Source organism: Phalangium opilio, unplaced genomic scaffold, assembly GCF_054372755.1.
Source record: "Phalangium opilio isolate 3A_F unplaced genomic scaffold, DU_Popi_V2 ptg000041l_1, whole genome shotgun sequence".
Lineage (NCBI taxonomy): Eukaryota > Metazoa > Arthropoda > Arachnida > Opiliones > Phalangiidae > Phalangium > Phalangium opilio.
In genome coordinates, this window is record NW_028324165.1 from 3999685 (window position 1) to 4024982 (window position 25298).

General features: G+C 37.4%; 2 protein-coding genes and 1 long non-coding RNA gene across 6 annotated transcripts; 2 read left to right on the forward strand and 1 right to left on the reverse strand.

Moving 5' to 3' along the window:
• Positions 1 to 748: 748 nt before the first annotated feature.
• Positions 749 to 20135, forward strand: LOC149679445 (uncharacterized). Of its 3 annotated transcripts, none has more exons than XM_089835221.1 (8): positions 749 to 1152; positions 2267 to 3698; positions 3807 to 3872; positions 4201 to 4282; positions 4345 to 4449; positions 12434 to 12503; positions 12578 to 12757; positions 19096 to 20135. In XM_089835221.1, the coding sequence occupies exons 3-7, from the start codon at positions 3826 to 3828 to the stop codon at positions 12631 to 12633; spliced, it is 360 nt and encodes a 119-aa protein (XP_089691347.1). In that variant the 5' UTR covers positions 749 to 1152; positions 2267 to 3698; positions 3807 to 3825; the 3' UTR covers positions 12634 to 12757; positions 19096 to 20135. The 3 variants fall into 3 exon arrangements, with proteins under 3 accessions (XP_089691347.1, XP_089691346.1, XP_089691348.1); XM_089835220.1 differs by lacking the exon at positions 749 to 1152 and adding an exon at positions 1194 to 1277; XM_089835222.1 differs by lacking the exon at positions 749 to 1152 and having other exon boundaries at positions 1931 to 3698.
• Positions 5462 to 21414, forward strand: LOC149679446 (uncharacterized). Its single transcript, XM_089835219.1, has 3 exons — positions 5462 to 7333; positions 20145 to 20384; positions 20957 to 21414. Exons 2-3 carry the CDS (start codon positions 20147 to 20149, stop codon positions 21124 to 21126), a joined length of 408 nt encoding a protein of 135 aa, XP_089691345.1. The 5' UTR covers positions 5462 to 7333; positions 20145 to 20146; the 3' UTR covers positions 21127 to 21414.
• LOC149679447 (uncharacterized) lies at positions 21321 to 24061 on the reverse strand. 2 transcript variants are annotated; one of them, XR_016365774.1, is made up of 3 exons: positions 23225 to 24061; positions 22936 to 23107; positions 21321 to 22787 (listed from the first exon to the last, which is right to left on the reverse strand). It is a non-coding gene; the product is annotated as an uncharacterized LOC149679447 (long non-coding RNA). The 2 variants fall into 2 exon arrangements; XR_016365773.1 differs by having other exon boundaries at positions 22936 to 23094; positions 23225 to 23664.
• Between the last annotated feature and the right edge of the window lie 1237 nt (positions 24062 to 25298).

Sequence of the window (25298 nt, forward strand, 5' to 3'; positions counted from 1 at the left end):
CCTTTGTCGTTCCTCCTTTAAAGGCATTAATGTAAGTTTATTGATTATTAAAATTAGTATCCATATTCAAAAGTGGAAACGTTTACTCACGAAGACACGAAAGTGAGGAATTATAAACGATAAACGTCATATTAGCCCTTATTGTTTAGAATTTATATTAAACTGAGGGGAAACCCCATAATGTTTTGAAGCAAAATGTCACTATTTTACCCCCAAACCTTTAAATTTCACTACTCTTAGTGTATTTTAATGATTATTTAGATTAATAGAGCTATCTCAGTTGTGACGTCAGTGTCTAGGTAAAACGTCACGGGTTTAGCTTTGGCAGTGGGCGGCCATGTTTGGTACCGCTTTGGTTCTATGGGCAAATAGCATGGGTGACTTCACCATAAGCCTTCTGAGATAGCTCTATTTAAACGTTTAGTAGTAAAAATTACGTTCTACGAACGTTTATTGGAGTTTTCGTCTATTTAAATTTTACCTCTTAATTTTGTACCGGAACTCACTATTTTACCGAAACGACAAAGCCAAACGTAATTTTGAATGTTTTAGCAGACGACGCATTGGAAGTTTTCTACTATTTGGAGTTTGAGGTAATTCATAGCGTTTTCCTTTGTGTCCTCGCGGAGCGCTCCCAAGGAGCAATAAAAATGGTAGTAGTAGTTTCCAGCTTCGTTAAAGACTGTTTTTGAAGAATAGGATCTCCTAGTTTCATTCCTCCATGGGAGCGCTCCGCGAGGACCCAAAGGAAAACGCTATCAGTAAAAGTTGGGCAAAAGCACATTTAGTTTAAAATAGTGTTTCCCGGAATAGTGTTCATAACTTCATATCATCCCTAGCCGGGAGTGTGGCGCACTCCTGTAAGCCAAGCTTCTGGGTGGCAAAGTTTGAGGGAATACGACACATGTCGGCGATCCTACCCTATAGGTGCCGACTGTCCCGTGTCCGCCGGAGGTGACTTACCCCAATTCCACCTTCCGTCACCTCCCAAGTAAACCTCATTTCCTTCCCTGCTTATACACATTCGACCTAGCGGCCCCCGTCAGTGCTGGGCCGCGTAGGGTCTCCCGCTAAATTCTTCCTGGTGCTCAAGGCCTCACGGCTAAGCACTAGTGTTAGTAGGTGGCAAAAAAAAAATATCATCCCTAACTGGTAAGTAATAATGTGTATTAGCATGGAGAAAGGGGGTATTAGTGACACTTAAGTCTTTGTTTGGGTAAAATGGTAAAATAGTATTTCCCAGAAAAGCCTTCAGAACTTCATATTAGCCCTGACTAGTAAGTGACGCAAAATCTTTGTTTATGGCGATATTTTTATTAATAATAAAGGCTTTCGGATGTCATTTCGGACATATTTCAGAATAGCTCCTGGTAGCAGGTCACTTTTGTTTTTACGATTATTTGGGATGAAAAAAATTATGGTGCAAAAATTTTTCGGCGCAAATGATTATTTAAAAAGTTACAAGAGTTTAAAACTTTGGCTTACGAGAATGCTTAGGGCTCCGTGTTGCCTGCTACTACTAGCTGTGCCAACTTCAATAGAGCTATCTCAGAAGCAATAGTGTGACGTCACCCAAGCTATTTTCCTGTAGAACCAAAGCGGTACCAAATATGGCCGCCCACTGCCAAAGCTAAGCCCCTGACGTTTTACCTAGGCACTGACGTCACAACTGAGATAGCTCTATTCATAGACTTAATCCCCCTGCAGACGGAAAATCGCTTATCACTAGGTTTGGTTGGGTTGGGTTGGGTTAGGTTCGGTTCGGTTAGGTTGGGTTAGGTTTGGTTCGGTTAGGTTGGGTTAGGTTAGGTTTGGTTGGGTTGGGTTAGGTTGGGTTAGGTTAGGTTAGGTTTGGTTGGGTTAGGTTAGGTTAGGTTTGGTTGGGTTGGGTTGGGTTGGGTTGGGTTGGGTTAGGTTCGGTTAGGTTGGGTTAGGTTTGGTTGGGTCAGGTTAGGTTAGGTTATTTTCGTCTGTATTGATCTTAATTCCTGGCTCCTGTACGTGTTTGGTCCTTCTCTACTTATTATTGCTTTTGTTGCGCACGGTATGCATCTCCAAGCCTTTGCGTACGCCAAAGTATTAAACAGTCATAACTTTCTAAATAATTATTTGCACCGAAAAAGTTTTGCACCATAATTTTGTCATCAAACTTTACATAAAACAAACATAAAAACAAAAGAGACCTGCTACCAGAAGCTATTCTGTAAAATTCCCGAGAAATGATTAATGAATCTATATCTTTTTAATAAAACCATGAACGAAATAGTGAACAATCCAGGACATGCCTTTAATGGAAAAACCCGTCCACTATGTGTAGCAAGCGACTACTAGTTCCCCCTGTTGAGACAAGTTCACGCCAGTAGAACTACGTCATTTTAGGGACAAAATTAAAGGTCACATGAGAGGGTGGCTATCTAAAGCGGGATACACGAAATAAAGAATGCGGATTATGTAAACAGGGGAAAATGAGGTAAGCTGTAAATACCTGCTATCACTGATACAGTTTGGAAACACACAGTGCTTATTCTTAAATAACGACCAAATTCTAATAATTTGAAGAAAATTGAACCAGAGGTAACGTTTTACGCCATTAGATTTGAAAATATCTAATATTATTCTTTATTTGTTCACTCGCAGATGGCGTTAGCAAAACCGGAAATTAGAGCTTAATTTGTCCGCAATTTATTTTTCACTCTCAAACTTCCGTCCCCTCCGCCTATCTTTCCACCCCCTTTTTGTTACAATTAGTGGATATCTCGGTTTGTACGTGCAAAGGGACGGCTGTTAAGTCCTGGATTGTTCACTATTTCCTTCATGATAAAACAGAGCACACGACTCATATGACTTGAATCCCTAATTTAGTTTCGAAAGTTACCGATAGATGGCGTTTTATACGGCTACCCCCAGAAAATAGCGGCTGTCTGCTCGTTGCCCCTTCCGCGTCGACCTCCCATTGAATTGTATATCTACCCTTTTAACATATCTATGGATGTTATCTCAACTATTTTAATTATCCACTGCTATTTTAGCAGACGACGCATCCTGGTCAATGGCAGGGCTCTACATAAGGCACTAGTCAAGGCATTTGACTACTAAAAAAATGCCTTGACTACTAAAAAAAATGTCTTGACTACTAAAATAAATCGAAATCTGGGGGTTCACTAGTCAACTTGACTAGTAAAATAAATGCCCCAAATATTCGTAAACCATGCGTCTCACTAGTCAGTGACTACTAAAAAAATTGGGATAGGGGGCTCACTAGTCAGGCTGACTACTAAAAAAATATCCTTATGTTCATGGATCAATTTATTTATTCCAGACCAAGGGGGTGGCTGGCCCAGTGTCCAGTTTTAAAAAATCCTTATTTCCCACCCTGTACTCCCAAGGACTAGTTTAAAAAATATCCTTATTTCCCAGACTGATTGACGGCGGTTAGGAAAAAGTTAAAGCTGTCTGCTAGACGTTCCCTGTTTTTGGCGTTTGTACTTTGTAGTGATTAGTGAATTCCTTTGTTACGGTAACGGTTCCTCCTTTAAAGGCTTTAATGTATTTTTATTGATTATTAAAAAGAGTATCTATATACAAGAAAAGCTCTTAATAAAAGTTGAAGCTTTTTCTCTTTTTTAACCCCAAAAACAGAACAGTCAACAGTGTGAGTAACTGTGAAAGAAAAACAACGTTAATATAAGCCTTGCCTGGTAAGAATGTATATTAAACTGAGGGGAAACGCCCTTTTCAACACTAAATCTTTGTTTATGGCCATACTTTTTATTATTATTAAAATATTACGTATATTATCTTAACAGGGAAACTGTACAAAAAGTGATGGAATTTGATAAAGAATGTGGTGTTATGGTCGAACGTTTAAGCTGGTAAGTGATGAATATAATGCAAATTGGATCATGTTAAACAGGCATAACGGATCCAAACCTATTGAAACTATTATACCTTGAAAAGAAATAGATCTTTCTTGCTATTTAAAAAATAAAAAATGCTAGCAGAATAAATAATTTATACGGAGCTAGTTGTAGTTGTATTCAGAAAATGTGCTTGAGAAAATCCCTAGTCTTGAACAAAAGTGTCACAATTTAAGCATCGCTATGTTTTTCTTAGCTTTTTATAGCGAAAGCTACAATGTATGGGAAGCTTTCCTTGTCCGTTTTTGATTTACCTTCAGTTTGAGAAATTATTTTATTTTAGGGAAGATTTACAATCTCAACAACTCTGTTTTCAAAATTCCGAAATGAGCTTAGTAAATCTTCAAAGAGTGGCGATTAAAGAGGTATTTTGTGAAATTATTATTTATTTAAGACAAACTGAAGATGACGAAAACTTTGTTTTTAGGAAATGGACTACGAGGAAGATTGTAACTATGATCATTTGAGCAAAGATTATCTGATCAATGAAGTAAAAGCTAGAGATGATCGAGTTAGGAAACTGGAAGCCAAGGTATTTTTCAAAGCGTAGGGGTTTTTAAGGAGTGTGAAATTAAGCACACAGATATGAGAAAATTTAAATGGACAGTTGTTGAATCAGGTGTCCCTTAAAATAGAACCAAACTCTATGAGTGGGTTAATTAATTAAGGTTATTGGTGAAAACACCTATCAGGATTGGCACAAAGCTAAGGGGATTGGCAACACGTCCTTCGTTTCTTTATTAACAAAGAAACCCGAAGAGGGCCTTTGTTGCTGATCCCCTTCTTGCCTGTCATCATCTTCCCCTTTTTCTCGCTTGCCCCTTTAAAATACTTTCAGCCAAAGAAACTCCGAAGATTGTTTTGTAATGGAATCTCATTTTGTTTAGTGTAATGTTTTAATTTCAAAAATGGCAAAAGAGAGAGTGAAAACATCATTAACGATTAATCAAAACGTCTTGGATTTAACCAAGACCTAAAAAGTATCGATAAGAAGAGAGTTAAGCAAGTGACTGAAGGCCCAGATATTAAAAGTTTTTTTTAAATTAAGACTTACATGCTTAAGATGCTGTTCGGACAGTGGGACAAAGGACGATCTTCCTCATAGAGCTTAACATGGCGGGTGGGTAAAAAAGGAGAGGGCGTCGGACAGCCCCTTTAAGAAACTTATGTTCCATCACCCTATTCCATTGAATAAACTTAATTTACTGGTAGTCAATTTATTCCCTCTCAATAATTTGAAAAATTTACTTATCTCGGGTTTTCGAGCACAATTCCATTCCCCGTTTACATTTTATAACCACATTTATCATTTTTAGGAGAGTACGTGCATGGATAAAGAATGCGCGTGAGGAAATTGGTTTTCACTCTACAGGATAGGCAACTCCCTATCTCGAACGACAGCCTATTCTGTATATATTCTGTTACAACATCGGTTGTCAGCACGCGTAAAGCTAGGTCTCTATGTAATCTAGCCTTGCGCGTGCTGACAAGAGACAAAAAACTTCAGGATATTTTAAACGTTTTTAAATCCTGAAGATCCTGAAGTTTTTTGTCTCTTGACAGCACGTACAAAGCTACGTTACATAGAGACCTAGGTTTACTCGTGCTGACAACCGATGTTGTAAAGAGTATATACAGAATAAGCTGTCGTTCGAGATAGGTAGTTGCCTATCCTATAGCGTGAAAACTATTTTCCTCACGCGCATTCTTTATCCATGGTACGTGTATGACATTGTGTCGTTAATAGGTTGCTAACATATCCGCGTTCATGGCCTGAACGATTTATAGTGAAACCTATTGTTTTTGTGCAAATTTCAACAATGGCGGCAAATTCAATAGGGAAGTTATGATTTTTAGTCTTGGTTAAACTGAATATATGTAAGAGGGAAAGACACGGGGAAAATAGTTTGCCTTCCATCTCGGTCGATGGAAAGATCATAAAAAGAGTAGAGACGTCGAGGGGTCAACCCCCTGTATATCCCGAAACTGAGGAAGGATTGACATGTCTCTTTTTTAAGTAGAAAGGGTCTATAGCAGCGCTACGACAGACAAGGGTCACACGGTCCTATGCCAGGCCCATGGCGTCTCTATCATTTCTATGGCTCGCAAGCAGTAGGGGGGTGCATACTCTTCGAATTTTTTTTAAGGGTGTGAGAGTGTCAGCTGGACTCAGCTTAGTCGTAGGCCGAAAATTCTGACTTGGCTATTTTGTAATATAGCTTGCGTTCACCGAGTCGCGTGATCTAGGAGGCTGTGACTCGACTCTGCTACTTAGTCTGTATATATTCAGGAACAAGGTTAATGAAAGTATTAACGGTTTTTAAAGGAATATGGGATTTATCAGGGATAGCCCTGCATTTATATACTTGTCGCTGCTTATCTTATCTTCCTATATAAATGTAGTATTTCTAGTAGCCGCAGAGACTTCTGGTGGCACTCTGTATGCATTTGGTAGAATACTTTTATAGAAATTGAAATAGTAAAAAATATTTATAAAATAAAATTTGGTCGAATTATTTCGTAGTTGTCCTACTTCAAGCCGAGGAATGTTCTCAAAAACAATTACTATTTGGTGACGAATACCTTAAAAAGTACGTTCACACGGAATTTTGGATCAGCTTAACGCGTAATTGAGTGGGCTATTGCCTTGGTGACGAGGCCAGCGAAAGAAGGCATGACGCATTGACGCCGCATGAGAGTGGCACAAGGCGTACTTCTAGCCAGGACGATGTATACAACCAGCGTGGGAAATAAGGCGGTGGCACAGGGCAAATGACCAGTTTAAAAAATGCCTGGACCAGTTTAAAAATTAAATCGGAGGGGGGTCAGTGGTCCACGGGACCACTAAGAAAATTCAAGGGTAACCAGAGTCCAGACATTATCTCAACTATTTTAATTACCCACTTCTTTAGTTTAGCAGACGACGCGCCCTGGTCAATGGTCATGGACCAGTTTATTTATTCCAGGCCAGGGGGGTCGCTGGCCCAATGTCCAGTTTTAAAAAAATCCTTATTTCCCACCCTGTAACAACGCATCCTCCTTGCTCGTATCGGGCATAGCAGAGGCTAAAGCAGACTACGACTAAATCGTTTTGTCATTGTTACGTGTTATCATGGAGATACGCGTGTTATGGTATTTTTCATCACGAAATCCCCTAAAAATGATAAATGTGGTTATAAAATGTAAACGGGGAATGGAATTGTGCTCGAAAACCCGAGATAAGTAAATTTTTCAAATTATTGAGAGGGAATAAATTGACTACCAGTAAATTAAGTTTATTCAATGGAATAGGGTGATGGAACATAAGTTTCTTAAAGGGGCTGTCCGACGCCCTCTCCTTTTTTACCCACCCGCCATGTTAAGCTCTATGAGGAAGATCGTCCTTTGTCCCACTGTCCGAACAGCATCTTAAGCATGTAAGTCTTAATTTAAAAAAAACTTTTAATATCTGGGCCTTCAGTCACTTGCTTAACTCTCTTCTTATCGATACTTTTTAGGTCTTGGTTAAATCCAAGACGTTTTGATTAATATCTGTGACTTCGGTCTTAATTTTTATTAATTTTGTGTAGACACGTTGGTGGTTTTATATTGATTATTTCAACGCTTATTTCTGCATGCCATAGAATAGGGAGCTAACAGTTCTGACCCTGAAACGTCACACCCTTTTATCTCTTACTGGAGTTTCATCCCCCCTAACGGTTGGAAACAGTATTCTACGCGCAAAAATGCCAACCAGAGAGGGGCTGCGTGACATCAGACTATCTCTTCCCCCTAGCCAGTTGTTAGCTCCGTATAGGAAGTAGTTCATCATTCAATAGAAAATTGTTGAGAGATCGGAGCTATGGGAACGTCACATCAATATTTTTAGTCTAAATTGTATGACCAAAGCTGACAAAGATTGTAGTATCACACTATAGAGAGCTTTCAGATGGGATAGTAGTACGTCACACCCTCCCAAGTCTTACCGCGGTTCTGGTAGCCATATTGGGTGGTCTCAGCTTCATCCCTGCTTTAAACCCACCAATATGGCGGCGTAAATTACGTCACGAGACTCGGCTCCTCCTCCAACTGAAAGCTCTATTTCAGGTGGACCAAGACCAGATGCTCTATTAGAAATCTTTGAGCCCCATTTCCAATGTCATTATTTTAACAAGATCTTATTCAAAATGGATAATTTCTTTTAACCTTGATAGGAAATGAAACATATAGAATATGCCATCTTTAGTGGCGTTCTAACTTTAACCTAGTTTAAAGAACTAAGATAGTATTTTTTGTCGAAAATGGCATTAAATTAGTAAACTAGCAATACTTTAGCAATATTTCGGGGTGAAAACAAATCCAATTTTGCAATATTTTGGGAAAGATGTCAATTCGATAATAATAAGAAATACAATAACAGGCACACATTTAGTTTTAATGTTATTAGCTCCGCCCTTAAGTACAATTCTAATTGGATTCAGCCTTTGGGAAATTGAAGTTGGTGTTTAAATGATTTGCCAGAATGCTAGGAGGTCAGGCAATAGAAGTATGCTTTGATTTATCATTAAATATAGGAAATAACAGGATTAAATTATTATTTACTTGTAATCATGAAATTAATGTTATTTTATGCCCTGTAAACTATTTTATTTTTAATAAATAAAGTTAAATGACAGTTACGGTAATTTATTGATGACAAAATTTAGGGTTAATAATATTATTTCATATAATAGTTAAAATACAAATAGGAATGTTTTTAAGTAATGCCTGTTTAAAAATTACTTTCAAGTACTAAATTGCATTAAGAATGTTTTTGTTTGACTATTTTCAAGTTTTTAAACACGCATGATTATGATATTGGAAGGCGCAAATTATTTATTTAAATAAACATTTGGTTTGATACTTGCCACGTTTATTTACAGCATGTAATTTGGGCTTAATTTCCCTAGTTGTTATTTAATTATGGTATTCATTATAAATTTATTCCAGTCAATAAATATATTGTTTTTTACGTTTAAAGGTAAAAGTTGCATATTTTAAAGGGTTTTTCCAAAGAAAATTGTTTTTGACACCAGAAAGGCTTTTGAGGATAATTAGCGATTGCGTCCTGCTGCCAAAAAATAGACCTTAACAGGGAAAAGCTAAGAGTAACTATAATTAATTGTAAATGAATCTAAAATGTAAGTTTCACAATGAATGCGTGAGAGGGATTAAAAAAATGTTCAAGGACAGTCATACGTGAAGGTTGGATTTATAAAGTGAGAGACTTCAACATTATCGTATGAATGCCTATAATAATTTTGTTAATCTCTCAAGTGAACAATTCAATGATGAAAAAATATTTACACACATTTAATCCTAGGATTGTCAAATTGAGACAATATAATTGCCAGAAAAATAGTAAGCATGGGTTTTAATGTTATATTTTTTTAAGGTATAAAAAAGGGAAGGGGAGTTTGTTAAATTAGTCCTAATATACTTAAAGATGCTTTTTAAAATTGGTAGTGATTTGTTGGTGTAGAATCTGCAGTTTAGTTCAGAGAGTTAATGAGGTGCCTTGTATTTCGTTAGTGACATTTCCAATCCAGTTGATTTTAGGTTTTTTTCTATATTTATTACTATTGAACTCAGATGGCGTTGGGAGTTAATGTCATTAATTGTAGTTTTTTTACTGGTTCCATCGCGCTTGATTTTGTTTTGTTGATGTAGAATCTGCAGTTCAGTTCAGAGAGTTAATGAGGTGCCTTGTGTTTGGTAGCGACATCTCCAATCCAGTTGATTTTATTTTTTTTTCTATATTTATTACTATTGAACTCAGAAGGCATTACTGCTTAACGTCATTAATTGGCAGCAATTTTTACTGGTTCCCTCGACCTTGCTTTGTTTGGCAAACGTCCGTTAAACAATGTAATATACCATCATGGTATATTAGCTTTAAGGCGTTTTGATGAAAATTGAAATCCAAGGTTAATCAGTTGGTATTTTAGTGTAACGAGTGAAGTACTTGAGGTTTAATCGAGTGGTGAAGGAGGGGGGATTTGGGGTATTTCACCACCCGCGGACGCGGGGTAGTCAGTTCCTGTAGGGTAGGCATGCTGACAAGTCCCTTATTCCCTCAAAACTTTGTCGCCCAGAAGCTTGGCTTACAGGAGTGCGCCCAACTCCCAACATAGTCAAGCACATAATTTTAGTAACAATCCATTGCTGTTCTAAATTTTAACAACGTTGAGGCAACTTTTTGCCCGGAAAAGGTTTTTTTGCGAATCTATAGCTGTTATGAACTTCTATTGTGTTGATAAACTTGTAGGCGCGGCTTGCCAAACCGTAACGTAATTATATAGGGAAACCAAAGAGTTGACATGTATTATTTGGCCTTGATACAGCTTGATGTTCTATAGACACTGACTCAAGCCAATAGAAAGATTATTTCTTTGAATATCTTTGCTGTTCTTAATCCAAAGACGCTCTCACTCTTTGAACACGCCAGTATAAAGTGTCTGTTATTTCGGTGGAGAAGTTGAATATATTTCTTGATTTGTCTATCGAAGTCTTGTTGCGGGTTTTTTTCTAATGATGATGATCATCATATTTTTGAGCTGTGTAGGTTTAGTCTTTTATTATACTGGTAATAGCTATGATGAATTATTTTTCTGTTGAAGCTTAGCATGTAGTTGTACGAAATTAGTCTTTAAATTGTATGTTTCAAACTTGAAAATATACACTGCTTGTAGTATTTATTTCGGAATAATTTTGATCTTCGTTATATTAGTTACGTAAAGGGGCGGGGGTTGAAAGAAAACTTTACAATTTACTGGCAATTATATGTTCATTTAAATATAAGATTTTGAGGGTCTATTTTTAAAATTTTGTCACGCAACTCTTAACTTTAAGTTTGGAAACAGTGCTGCTAGAACATGGCAATTATTGTTTTGCGCGTGGGTTACCAAAGGGACAATGAAAAGGTTATTAATTTTTGGGGAAAAAAAATATTCCAGAAGGCTTTGCAAATTGTACCCCTGTTGGATTTACGCAATGCAATCTGCCACGCAGACTACCCCAGCTGGTGAGAAACACAAAGAGACTATGCAAAACTTCCTGGAATATTAATTGGAAAAATGGTTTAGTTGTTTTAATTACAAGGGTAATGTCTATATATAATATTGGTAACCACAATTTGGGAAATAATTTTCACACTTTATAAAAACAAATTATACAACAATAGTAGGATATTAGTTATAGGACAAATTAATAAGTTCATACGGCTTTTTTTAAGCCTAACTAATAAATAGTTTAAAAATCAATTTTTGTAAGTGGCATCGGATTGGGATGGGTAAACATTATTGATAAGTTATAGAAAGAAAAGGTTATATTAATAGATAATATTTAAACATAAAATCTTTGCTAATCTTTGATATTGTAACAGGATAATATTAGATTAGATTAATTTAATTTAATGTTTTTGAATGGTTTTAAATTGTTAATGTAAAAAAGTTATGGGCGTCTTAATTTAAAAAAAATAGCGCGCTTAAAAGAGAAAAAAATGGAAGATGCGAAACTGATATTTAGAAAACTCTTTGAATATATTAATTTTAATCAGTATTTATTTAAAATTTGGATACGAGTGTCTAAATCTCAGTTCAAAAAATCTGTTCAATGTTAACTAATAGGATGAGTTTGTCTCAATAGTTTCACCAGCTTATTAAAGAATTATATTTAATCACATAGCATTACCAACAGGGGTTACGTTTTTAGCGTGTTTTTTACATAAAACACAATTGGGGCAAGACTAATACAGAGTACTAAAAACCCTTCACTAGAAAATTCTAAAATTAATGCAAGAATCATCGCCTTTTTTTCGTAACAATAGCATGGCCCTACAATCCTCCCTCCTCTCCCTTTCACGGTTATTATAGTAGGCAACATCAAAATTACTCCAGAACCATCGTTAACCTTAAACTTGCTCTAGGATTAACAATCTTACCCAGTCATAAATTACTTTAAAGGGAATATGAAACTATTAGTATATCTTTGACAGATATGATGCTCCTTTCTGGTATGAATATTGAAATTTTGGACTTTACTCGGGGTAATTTTGATATGGATTCTTCAAGCACGTTAGATTCTCTTTAATGCGTTTGGACTCTTTCCAAGAGCAGAACAGTGACGTCAGTCAAGTTACTGACGAATCTCTCCCTTTTTCTGATCATTGTATCACTGACCTCGTACCAGCCGTTGTCTTTTCTCACAAAGTTCACATAATGTCCCTCACCTTTATGAATAATCACCCCTTTAGTTTTAAAAAGCATCTTACTCATAGTGACATTTTGATTTTCAAAACTTGATATTTTGGTCGAAATCTTAATTGGTCGACCATCTTTGTAATCGCCACGGAGAAGACACAAAAATACGTACTTCCCGCTGGATATTAATACATCACGCTCTTGTATTTTTGGGTTGTTACAAAATACGCATGGCACCTCTGTTAATCTCATCCTTTTTTCTAGAGATTTCCAATCAATTTTATCTCGGTTTTCTAGTGGAAGATTGAAAATGTTGCTTTCAACAATATTCTCCGAATTTTGTTCAACTTGACAATTGGGGCATTTGGTAACGTTTCGCGACTTTGACCAAAAAAGATCTTTTAGAACCTTAGAGTAATCGGCTTCCATTTCTTGGCTTAGTGTCGTCAAGAGGACCATCAAAAATTCACTGGCGTCTTGTTGATCGTTTAGCGTAAAATGATTTCCGACAACCATTCTCAGTTCCAACCCTTTACGACTGAAGCTTCCTTGAGAACTCTCGATGTCGTTTATCGTGTTATGGAGGCAACGTAAAACTGGTTTTTCAACGAATGATCCATTGTAAGATTTAACCAATTCTCTTAATTCCGGCACTAATAAGAGTAGTTGCAAAACGCTATTAGAATAGCACGTTACTTGGTCATCGTTAGCTAAACCCTTCAAGGGAAAACTATCCAAACTCTGTTGGGTTTTCCTTTTCTTCTTCGGTGTTTCTGCACATCTCTCTTCCTCGCCTTCTAAAAGGCTTTTAGATAGTGTAGGCGCACTTCTTTTCCTACCTCGACTTTCTTTCAACTCCGTTATTTCCAAAAGAGGCAGATCTGGCCTATATTTTTGCGAAGCCTGTTATACTCCATAATGGCTCGTCCATCCACCTTAATTTTAGTCGGATCGAACTGTAATAGATGGAGTCCGGCTAAGGACGTCACTCTCGATAAAGCCACGTACGCCATGCCAGTTCCGAATAAATTCGGACCCAAATCCATAATGGCGCATTTTAAACTCATGCCTTGGCTTTTGTGTATCGTAATAGCGTACGCCAGGATGACGGGAAACTGGGAGCGTTTAACGTAAATGTTTGCCATGAGCAAAAATTTGACGCAAATTTTCTCAACTAAAAAGTCAGTGTTAGCGTCATCGTTATTCGGTTCGCGATCTACTCTGAGAAAAATACCAGTAACGTTTCCTTGTTCGTCCTTCTTGAATCCAGTTACGAAACCCATCGTACCATTTACAACGCCTTTTTCAAAACTGATATTCCTTCTGACCATTATTCGGCAGCCAACGCAAAGAACTAACTCGCTCTCCAAACCGCCTGTTTTGGACGGTTCGTTTTGTAGCCCTTGCAGTCTCCTGAGAATGTTTTTATTCATTTTTTTCCCATAGTCAGCGAGTCTATCCTGACAACGAATGACTTCAACTTTCTCGCCGTTTTTTCGCAGCATATCAAAGTTGAATTTTACGCACATGGCTAATTTAGGCATCAAACAAATTGGGTGAAACCCTTCATTGGACAGCTTAATGAAAAGGTCCATAGCCACCTCGATGTTTTGACCTCCCTCAACCAATCTAGTTCCTAAGGTTGCAACATCAGCTTCGGAAATATTTCCAATTCTAACTCTGCTTAGAATGTCGCCGTAAATTTGGTCGTTGGCTTGTCTAACATTTTGCGTTAGTTCATCGTATTTAAAAAACTTCCAAAGATCACTTCCTCCGATGCAATTGAATCTAAGTCTGGCTTCTTCGGAAGTGATTTTGATAAACGCGGGATTTCCTTGAACCGGTGGCAATTGGAAAAAGTCTCCCAAGACAAGAATAAATACAACTCCACCAAATGGTTGGTTCATTTCCCAAAATTCGTTCAGCCTCAAGTGAACGTGTGTCAGTAAAACCGATGAGACCATAGAAATTTCATCAATAATTAACAGTTTTAAATTACCCAAAGTTTCTTTCATAATGCTCATATTGTCAGAACTTAGGGAATGGTATTCGGCAATACGCCCATGATCTACCGGCAACATTAGTAATCTGTGTAATGTTACGCCATTAACATTCAACGCTGCCAAACCCGTTGGCGCGGCAATTGCCACGCTAGCAGGATTTTGAAAGCGTCGCCTTACGGCGTTGGCGAGAGTGTCGATAAGAAACGATTTGCCAGTGCCACCAGGTCCCGACACAAAAAGGCACTTGTTTCTACATTTTTCTCCCTCTTGGGAGAAGTGATCCATGATGTGATCATAAATTCGCCTTTGATCCGAGTTTAGTAACGCCACATTGTCAACATCAGTCTCGAAATTCATTTCCATGGCAGCTTCCACATCAGCCATCGCGTGTTCGGTTTCGATAACAATTTCCTTCCCTTGAAGCGCATTTTCATTGTCGTCACTTTCAGTCTCCGAGACTATGGTTTCTGGCTCTTTCGCCTTTTTAGAAGCCTTCCGTTTCTTTTCAACTTCTTTGGAAACCGAGAGTTTCTCGTGGTATTCTCTCATGTCTTTTAACACCGAAAGCGAGTTTTCGAAAGCATCGGCGTATGTTTCAAAATCGCCCAATAGCTCAGTTTCGTCACGCCACGGTTTGAAGAGGATCAGTAGAGCGTGACAATACTGTTCTTTCTCCTCTATCGGGTCGTGAATGAAGTGCTCTATTATGTACGGCTTAATTCTCTTTCTCATGAAACCCAGATTGTTTTTCAACTGGATTACATTCGCATTTTTCTCGACACCCTCAGAGCGCATCGCATAATCGTAAAACTGACCAAATTCCCGCAAACTTAGATTTTCCAAGCTGTCAGGACGATTCGGATATTTGTCGTCGACGAACCCTTTTTGGCAAGTGTCCGTGCTTTCGGGGTCAGTTTCCCTCAATCGCGCGAGTTCCTTGTAACCTTTCAAAATTCTCGATCGGTTTTCTTTCAAGTTAGTGTTTATAAATTTAGTGCTGTCAGACTTGTTGAAAAGGTCTTGGCCCAGCATCATATCGAGAGCTTCATAAATTCCTATTTGCTTGCACGTCAAAGATTTCAATCTATAGGCAAATAATTTTTTGGACAAACTTTCGTTGCCTAACTCGGCAAAAGTTTGGTCCATGTCAGCCCGGTCTCCCTTTGTCACGTAAGCCGTGACATAGTTTGCCACTATTTCCGATTTGTCGGCGACAAATTGCAAATCCATGTTGGCTTTGGAAGCCAAAAGTAGCGTGGGATTGTAATCATTGATTAAAACTTCGTGCTGTTTTCTCGGCAAGTCGTACAGTCGTTTCTGCACCTTTTTCATTTTACGGTGACGAGTAACTGATCTAACAGAATTCATAGTAGCAATGTTTGTTACGTTTCGAGGGAAACCGTAACGACACACTTTCAATCCTTTTTTAGAATTTTTCACCTGCATTTGTGAGTTTGGAATTTTTTTACCAGCCGGTGTAGTTCCGGACTTACCGATGCTCTTGGCATCGAACACGTGACGTGTTTTTGCACGTAATCCAAAATAGTCTCGGTCGAAGAAGTTCCAATCTTTGGAGCGTCCTTGGCCCACAAAAGCATATGGTAGTGAGGTAAACCCCGAGATTGGTATTCAACCCTCCAAAAATGATGTTCTATCATGCCAAGAACTGGATTTTGCTTACACAAGACAAAGTTGTTTAACAGCGACCGCACTTTGTTGTGAAAGTGCAAATTGACGCTAAGTGGGTCTAAATTCAACAATTCAGCCACCGTCATCGACTCTACTCCTGGAACGTCTGAATTCACTTTTCTCAAGTGATCGTGCAGTTCCATATCATCGTACTCGGCCGGATTAAAAGTTAGAAGCCAGGTGGGAGGACCAAATTCCCGAATCATCGCTAAAACGTATCTAAGAACTTTATACCAGTAGTCCTTCGTTCCTCGAATATGACCCAAGAAAGTAGCTAAATTACTCTCAAGTTCTTTATCGCCAGATTCAACTCGATTGAGCAAATTTTCAACCCCAATTGGCATGGGTTTTTTAACACGAAGAACGTAGTTCAAACTGCTAGAAATCGCTTTCATTTCGCATTCTTGATAAGAATGGAACAAATAGGCGTAATCTCGTCTAAAAATTGGACTTTTGTTCAAAAGACGGGATAAACGATACTCTGTTTCCGTTATTTTCCCAAATGGTCTATCATCGTGCTTGCCAAAGCGACCCCGAGGGAACAAATGAACGAAGCTCATGTATTCCAGATTTTTGTCCCAAGTGCTAACCGGCTCCGCCTCGACGCGCTTCATTTGGTAAGCACCCAATAAATCCTTCGGTGGTTGGACGTTCACCGGATGAATAGAGTAATGATCGTACAGATCATTGGCTTCGCCTTCAGAAAGTTTTCGCAACAAAGCCTCGGGCTGTGTTAGAATTTTGTAGGCGTCGCCTGGTGCAAGGCTAGACTGATTTTCATCGTGCTCCTGCATGTTCGAAGCGTTTTGGTCACCTTGGACGTCGTGACTACTATCCGCTGGTCCTTCTGTTGGAAGCGCAGCGGAAGCGCGTGTCAACGCATCAGATCCATCATTAATTAACGCAAGTGGATCTGTTACGCTCAGTAATTCTTCGGGAGTCAATGAATTTTCATTTCCATCAATTTGTTGCGTGCCACAAATATAATCCTCGTTCATTGTCGAAATATCAATGTCTTTGTAAAAAGGGTTTATCTTTTTCAGCACACTGAATGCTTTCAACACTTTTTCGAGGCAAACAACCTGTTGCCAAACTTTTTTGTCCGCTGTGGGAACGCCATTGACCAAGATATGCAGTTCGTGATTTTTGGGCAATGTCTTGGGAATCATCTTCAAATTTTTCTCCACGGGTATTGGAAGATAAATTACTCTTCCCTTCAAAGCTTTAACCGTGCCAAACTGCATGTTGGAGTTGGTTTTGGTGCCTAACCGCACCACAGTGTGGAAGGCCTTCACAAGCTGAATTAAAACTTTCTCAAACATGTTTAAACTGGTGACATCTAGTGGAGGATTGTCAACTGCCAAGTTGTTCAGAAAACATCTGATGGGAACTTTACCCTTTCCTAAATCCGTAGCGCAGTAACGACATAGTAGCATGTCTGCTTCTCTCGTGTCGGAATTATTCATTATCCAGCCAGCTCTTAAAATCAGATAGGCCTCGTTCTCAAAAACAGCTCTGTTTACCAGTTTTTCTACTGCTCTTAAATCAGATTTTTTCAGTAATCTTAAACAGCAGTCGCAGGGCGTGTCGTGAAACTCGTTGGTGTTTAGCATTGCCCGAGCGAATTGATTCTCGTAAAGACTCAAGATTTGACTTTCATCGAGACTCGGCTGAGGAGCGTTAACGCTTCCTTCGGGAGCATCGTTTTGTTCCTTATTTAAATTTTTCCCACGTGTAGCAAGGGTTTTCCTTAATTCCGCCATGACATTCGTCACAGACTCGTAATCACCACTTTCAATTTCAGTTGAGATTTTAGTTAACGCGTTGAGTAACGCTTTGACGTGATAAATATTATTCAGAATATTTCTAATTCCCGAATAGTGAGGAGCCAGTTCAGCTAAAGCACGCAAATGACTTTGGCACTCTTCGCTATCAGCGCAGTAAGCAGTGTGTCCTAGGAACGGAACTATTCTCACCACTATTTCGTCCCCATCTGGTGGTATAGACACGTTTGATTTTTTGCAAAATTGTTTTCTTAATTCGCAAAGGTCCAAATCAGAGTCAAAAATTTTAGTCAAAGATTTTTCATTCGCATTGGCAACTGTGTTTACGAAAGCTAGTACTTTTGCAATGGCTCGAGTTCGAACATTACAAATATCACTGCATTCCCAATATACAGTTTTGTTTAAGGTTTCAATAAACCCACCTTCATTGATCACAAAATTTGCTTTTGGATTCTTCTCTTCAGTTTCAACAATGTTGAAGAGATTCGTAACAACACCCGACTCATTAACTTGTAAAACTAGTTCAACATTACTAGTTGCGTTATTGTTTTTCATGTCAACGATATTTCCCATTTCGTCAACAAACAATTCTTTAGTCGAACTGGTAGCACGGTCTCTCAGAACTTTTCTTATACTACCATCAGAATCCAATTTAAAAATTTTGCCGTAATGTGACTCATCGCCATTTTTCAATATTTTACCATTATTTCCAATCACATAATAGGTAGTTTCATGAAAATAGGCCTCTTTCATGCTACTGTGAAGCCTTTTCCCACCCACAACTTCTGTCAAATTGCCAGGGTCAATGGACCCAATTTCTTTGATTTTCTGAACAAAATCCTTAAATTCACTAACAATGCTCGTTAGTTGGGCGTGGTAAGCCGAATATAATTGCCTTTTCAAATGCAATATTCTACCAGCTAGCACTTGGCATTTTAGCTTGTGAGAGATAGACTTCGTGCGTTGTTTTTTAGTCTCACCGTTAAAAGACTCTGACGCCACCAGTCTTTCAGCTAGACGTTTGACTAAAAACCTTTTATAGCTTTCGGCTATAATTTTTTTGTTTTTCGTTTTGAAAATCCCCGCATTGAGGAGCTTTTTCGCAAAACCAAATTTATCTACTTTAGTTGGTTTATGTTTGGGTTTTAATTTTTTTGAGCAAAAAGCAACATTAGTGGTGCCACCTGGTGCCATAGCCCTTTTACAACCTTTTGCTGTACCAAGCGCAAGTTTACGCTGAACATAGTTATTTGCATTTCTTCTCTGAAAATTGTCTTGGTTTTTCAGATATAATTTCTTATTCTTAACTCGGTTAGCTTTCTTTTTTTGCAAAGCTTTACTGTTAACTAACAGTTCCAATTTATTTTGGGCTCTTTCTTTTTGCTTTGCTAAGCATTTATTTTTTCTCTTTATTTTCTCCCGACAAAACATTACGAAAATTTACGAATCGCACAAGAAAGCAAATGTTTTTCAACCTCTGCAGAGTTGTAATCAGTTCAAGCAGTACCGTATTTGACACAGTTTGCAATGGGTCACAAGGAAACCTTAATCCCACACTGGAACTTGCAATTTGGATACACAAAGAGATCCAATTAATGGACACAAAGAAACCCAATTAATGGGAGCACAGAGAACCCAATTAATGAGAGCACAAAGAACCCAATTAATGAGAGCACAAAGAACCCAGTTAATGAGAGCACAAAGAACCCAGTTAATGAGAGCACAAAGAACCCAATTAATGAGAGCACAGAGAACCCACTTGCCAAACACAAAGAATTGGCTGAATAAAAGGTACACAGGGTACCTTTTAGGCGCACAGAAAGAACCCAGTGTCAAAAAAAAACTTCTGACAGAATTGCAAATTGTAAAAAGAAAAAAAAAATACAATATAAATTAATGAAGATAATATAATTACAAGGGAAAGTGAAACCTATTAAGACTAAGAGTAAATAAGACAATTTCACAATCTGAAATGAGAACAAAAGTTATTGTACAATAGGAACATTAAAAAACCAAAAATACTTAAGTTTATAAATCATATAAAACCTTAAAAATTAAGATTCGTGGCAATTAATATTCTTTTACAAGTCTTCGGAATTGTAAGAGAACGGAACGACGTGGAAATTGTAACAATTCCCGCCAAAAAAGAAGCCAAGAGAATAAGCTTTTTTAATTTATTGCCCTCTGGAGTCTGGAACAGTAGCATGGAGCAATTATACCTGGAAACGTTTCTGTAAAATCATGCTATCACTCCAGTTTAATTGCTCTATGGTACTTCCCCTAGCCCGGGGAATATTTTTGGCGGGAAAGTACTATTACTTATTTACTTGTTAAAGCAAGCCGTTTATCAACCTCGTAAGTATGTTTTAAACACAATTTTTAATAGTTAAAATTATTAATTAACGGGTTTTGAAGCTAAGTCATAAAATTTGAAGTTATAATGTTTAAATTTATTGTCAAACTTTAAACTAGATAGAAAGTAATTGATTGTAAACTATTCAATAAAATTTCTGTTTTTCGGTTTGGGCTTAGTAATGGAAGGCAAAAACATTAAAGTCGTTAATGCCTACTTCTACGGCGGCGGCGGCGGCGGTCGCGGACGGGGCGGCCAGGGCGGCGGTCGCGGACGGGGCGGCCAGGGCGGCGGTAGCGGACGGGGCGGAGGACGAGGCGGCGGACGAGGTGGCGGTCGCGGACGGTGGCAATGGGTCCGCACTTGCTACAAGTGCAAGAAGGCCGGCCACATAATGCGGGAATGTCCGCAAAACGGAGGTACTAAATATTTTCGATTGCTTTTCCCAGGGCTACCTAAAAACTTCTATGCACTTCGTTAAAAATCTCATTTAGGGAAACTAGTTTTAAATTTAATAAAATGTTATAGAGAGCTTTCAGTTGGAGCCGAGTCTCGTGACATAATTTACGCTGCCATATTGGAGGGTTTAAAGCAGGAATGAAGCCGAGACCACCCAATATGGCTCCCAGAAGACTTGGGTGGGTGTGACGTACTACTATCCCATCTGAAAGCTCCCTACTGAATTTAAAAAAGACAGTGAAGTTCCCTGCTATCCCTAGGTAGCCCTAATGCAAGCAATCTTAGTTAGAGCCCTTTATCGCCATGGCTCTCATAGCGTAATTTTTTTCTAATATTGGCAATAGGGTAGAAAGATATTCTATGGTATAAAAGTATCTAAAGAAAATGGGATATTAAACTGAAATTGTAGGATTGAGAAACTCTGCATGTAAGACCAAAATGAATTATAAAAAAGTATATCGTACACAAACCAGCCAAAGGTGTTAAAGGCTCAAGCATATATATAGTTGTCTTATATACGGTTACATGATAGGTAATGCAACCACCACTACCACCACCACCCCAAGCACAACCACCACCACCCCAAGCACAACCACCACCACCCCAAGCACCACCACCACCACCCCAAGCACCACCACCACCACCCCAAGCACCACCCCAAACACCACCATCCCAACCAACAATATGGAAACACCACTGTAAATATTTTGTAAGTATTAAACCACATTTAAAAAAGTTAACACTTTTATTATATTGGGGCACAGGAAAAGAAGTTACTATTGGGGTTTTTTTTTTCATTAATATCTTGAAAGCCTAAGTTTTAAATATTTTTGCATTCTCAATTCTTTTCTTGAGTTTCAATTAAAAATTTTCATTGAAGATAATTAATATATTTTTTCTTATATTTTTTGTAGCATCATCACCATATTAATTTTCATTCAATTTTTTTGTCAAAAAGCATTTAACCAAATAAATTAATTTCATCCAAAATTATTGCATTCTTTTTAATTCATTTTAATGGACTAATATTCCATTCTTATTAATCCATTTTAGAAAAGTTTTATTTCCTTTAAAATAATAAATGGTTACCCCCAATCATTTGTTTATGCTTTGAACGGGAGAAATGGTTTCCCAGCCATTTTGTAATACCTTAAAGCAAAGCGCGGGTCCAGCGGGTCCCCTACAAGGCGACTTTCCTCCTGTACTCCCGTTTTGGCTTGGCAAAGGCTAGTGGGCGGGATTTATATGGGCACTTATAAATCCCGCCCACAAATGCCTCCTGCCTTCTCCAAGCCAAAACTGGAGTTCGTAAGGAAAGTCAACTTGTAGGGGATCCACTGGACCCGCGCTTTGCTTTAAACTTAAGACACTTTTGACCCGCAATTACGTTATTCCTTGACTTAAAAATGGTTATCTCTTGAACCAAATAATTTTTTCCATCAATATTCATCTATTTAATAAATTAAAGGACCGTTCTAATTAATCCATTTTAATAAATTTTATCCCTTGAACTTAAGAAAGCGTTTCCCAGTTATTTCTTTATCCCTTGAATTGAAGACTCATTTTCCCAGCCATGTTGTTATTTTTTAAAAAATTCAATTAACTTTCCCATCATTATTCCATTCTTTTTGATCCATTTTAATAAATTAATGTTCGTTCTAATTAATCCATTTTAATAAATATTATCCCTTTAACTGAAGAAAAGATTTACCAGTCATTTCATTACCCCTTGAACATAGGAAATGATTTCCTAACCATTTTGTTATCTTTTGAAAAAATAAACTAACTTTTCCTTCCTTATTCCATTCTTTTTGATTCAAAACCATTTAATTTTCAAGTTATCTAAAAAATGGTTGACCCGTTTGAAGCTACAAATATATTTCATAAAAACATTTTCTTATCCCTTTAACTCCTATTAACAGAAATAAACAATTTATACCAATATGAATGTATCATTAATTGCTGTAAGCAAATATTAATAAATGAAACAATTTCTTTATCAACTCGCGTTAATCAATTTCTTCAATCTTCATAACTCAATGAAACTTTGTCGAATTTTAAAGCAAATAAATGGTGTGGTTTCGATTAAACAAACGTTACTAGATGGTCCCGTAGTCCAAGAGTGGGGTTGACAGGGTTTATTTGTTTATCAGTGTGTAAACGGATTTAATTAGCCTCTATGCCTAATTGCTAATTAAGTCATAATTGTCCAATTGCTAATTCCAATTCAATTAGTTGCCAGTTAATTAGCACAGCTCTGGTTTTTTTGGTGACACGGTTTTGTGATCGTGCGACTTAATCAATCATTTATTCTACCAGCAATTTGACAAACAATTTATCTTCGTAGCAGTTATCATTGGCACCTGGTGATAATTAAAAACAGGCTATTGCTTATTGTTTTCTTGGGCAATGTTAAAATAATCATTATATAAATAAACTGGTCATCGTTTAATTTTTTCTTAGGTAACTAAAAATAAGCACTAAAAAAATAATAAAAAATTTAATAGTTACCCAACAAAAATGATTGGAAGAGTCTGAATAAAAAATATTAATTGGTTTGTTGACAGGGTTTAGTGATCGTGTGATCTATCGATTAATTTACCAGCAATTTCAACGAACAAAATGATGTACGTATTTGTTATCATTGGCCGGTGACACCAGTTTAGAAACCTGTTAACACACCCTTATGCGTAGAGTTTGCAAAAAGACATGAAATTTAGCACTTAAACTTAATTTTTCTCAAAATCCTTAAAAATGGTCCTAGAAAAAGGTTTAAATTTTCATATGCAAGGCCTAATACCGTTTTGCTTGACTGCATGTCGCCGTCAAATTCCTTTTAAAGCCTAAATCATACTAGTATCCACCCTTGATTTTCATTTCGTAACACACGTTGGATTCCTAAACCTCGACGCGCACAACGATTAGAAGCATTAAAATGCAAACACAACAACACACTGAGCGCATACATTTAAAACAAAAAACCCTCCTTATACATTAAGAGCAGTATGAAGTCATATCTGAGATAGCGATAGCTCTCTCAGAATAGTAAATAAAATTTCTCACTACAGCTGTTTTCAGGGCTAAAGCGACCGAAAGACGGCGGTAAAGAAAAATTCTCCGGCCCATTAAAGGGAGAGAACGAAATTCAAATGCAAGGCGCGTCCCATCAACAAACAACATTGAATTCGTTTTACGCAATTATAATATTGAAATAATATACAATGAAGTAATATTTAAGAAAACAAAGCACTACTTTCAAAGTCTAAACTTAAGTACGACGATACGAGAAGGCGAAGTAACGGGCAACGAGAGGTAAACATTTTTTTAAAAGGCAAAAATTAATGGTAAGCCAAGGCTTAGCGCAATTTCACCGCCTTAAAAAAAGTGCCAAGTTTAGAAATAGATTGTGGGACAATAAAAAGGTGGAAAATTATGAAATTAGGCTTATATTAAAGCTTGAAACCTACTTTATATTATATTTAAAATCCATCCATGAGCAAATCCTCAAAAAATATGAAAATGGCAACGAAAAAGGACCCACTCTCAAATTTTTTTCCCCTTAAAAAAAATGGCGGCCACAAACGGGGTAATTTATCACGGCGGCAATATTAAAGCAGTCTTATCACACTATCGATAGGCCATTTCAACCAAAAGGCATTAAGAAAAAACAATCGGATTATTATTACGCAACTATACGTAAAAAAAGGCCAATATTGGTCGCGCTGATATTTACCAATAAAACAGCGTATCCATGCTAAAATATCGCAGATTGGGGTAGTTTTTAAAATTTAAAATTAAACATACTTAAAATTAATTTTTCTCAAAAACCTTAAAAATGGTCCTAGAAAAAGGTTTAAATTTTGATATAAAACCGTTCCCAAACGTAACAAACGAATATTTCATTTCAAAAGGGTGGCGACAAAATGGCTAAATTTGAAAAAAACTCCATGTTATTTCTATGGGAAAATTTAACTTTTTCACCAAAAGGGCTGATTAATTTATGGAAATGAAAACCACCCTTAGCAACTTTATTTTTTATACAATAAACTAATGGGTGGATCTTCTTGAAAATTTAACCACATATTGAGGGCCCGAATTGTAGTTCTGTGGAATTTTTTCAAAGCAGTTAATACGATACAAAAAAAGTTATAACCAATCAAAAAACCATCCTTATACATTAAAGTCGGTATGAGGTCTTATCTAAGAGAGCTATCGCTCTCCTAGAATAAATAAGAAAATAGACGAAATTGAAAGACTCAATAGGGTCATTAAAGAGTTGGGAAATAGAATCAAAGATCTGATGGTATGCAACATCCTTCACTTTCATAGTCGATTGGAAAGAGAATTACTTTAAGAATGAAAGTTATTGTTAATTGTTTAAAAAATAGGAGAAAAGTGGAATACTTCAATTTCCAAATGATGAATTAGTGAAAACTGAACTCTTTGAAAATGATATGGAAATTAATGGCCAGGAGTTAACCCTTCCAGTTGTGATGCACAGTGTCCAAGGCAACCCGTGTAAAGAAAATATTAGTCAAGAATCACCTGTTTCTGAGGTTGGCAATACAAACACCGAAACTACCTTGAAAAAAACTGAAAATATGGGGTTTATAACGCGAAATACGAATCCGTGCCTCCCTAAGCCGAACTACAGTGACAGTTTGCCTCAAAGTGCGCCTTCATCTAAAATTAAGGTTGAAAACCAATTCGAAATGACTCCTGACACGAACACGGAGAGTGATTCGCCACGAGAACCTCTTGAAAACAATATTACCATTAACGACTCTCTTCTTAAATCGCAAAGTGTCTCGACAGAGGGGGACACTGAGGATAATTCAACTCGATCGAAGAAATTTCGTGTTCCTGAATTGAAT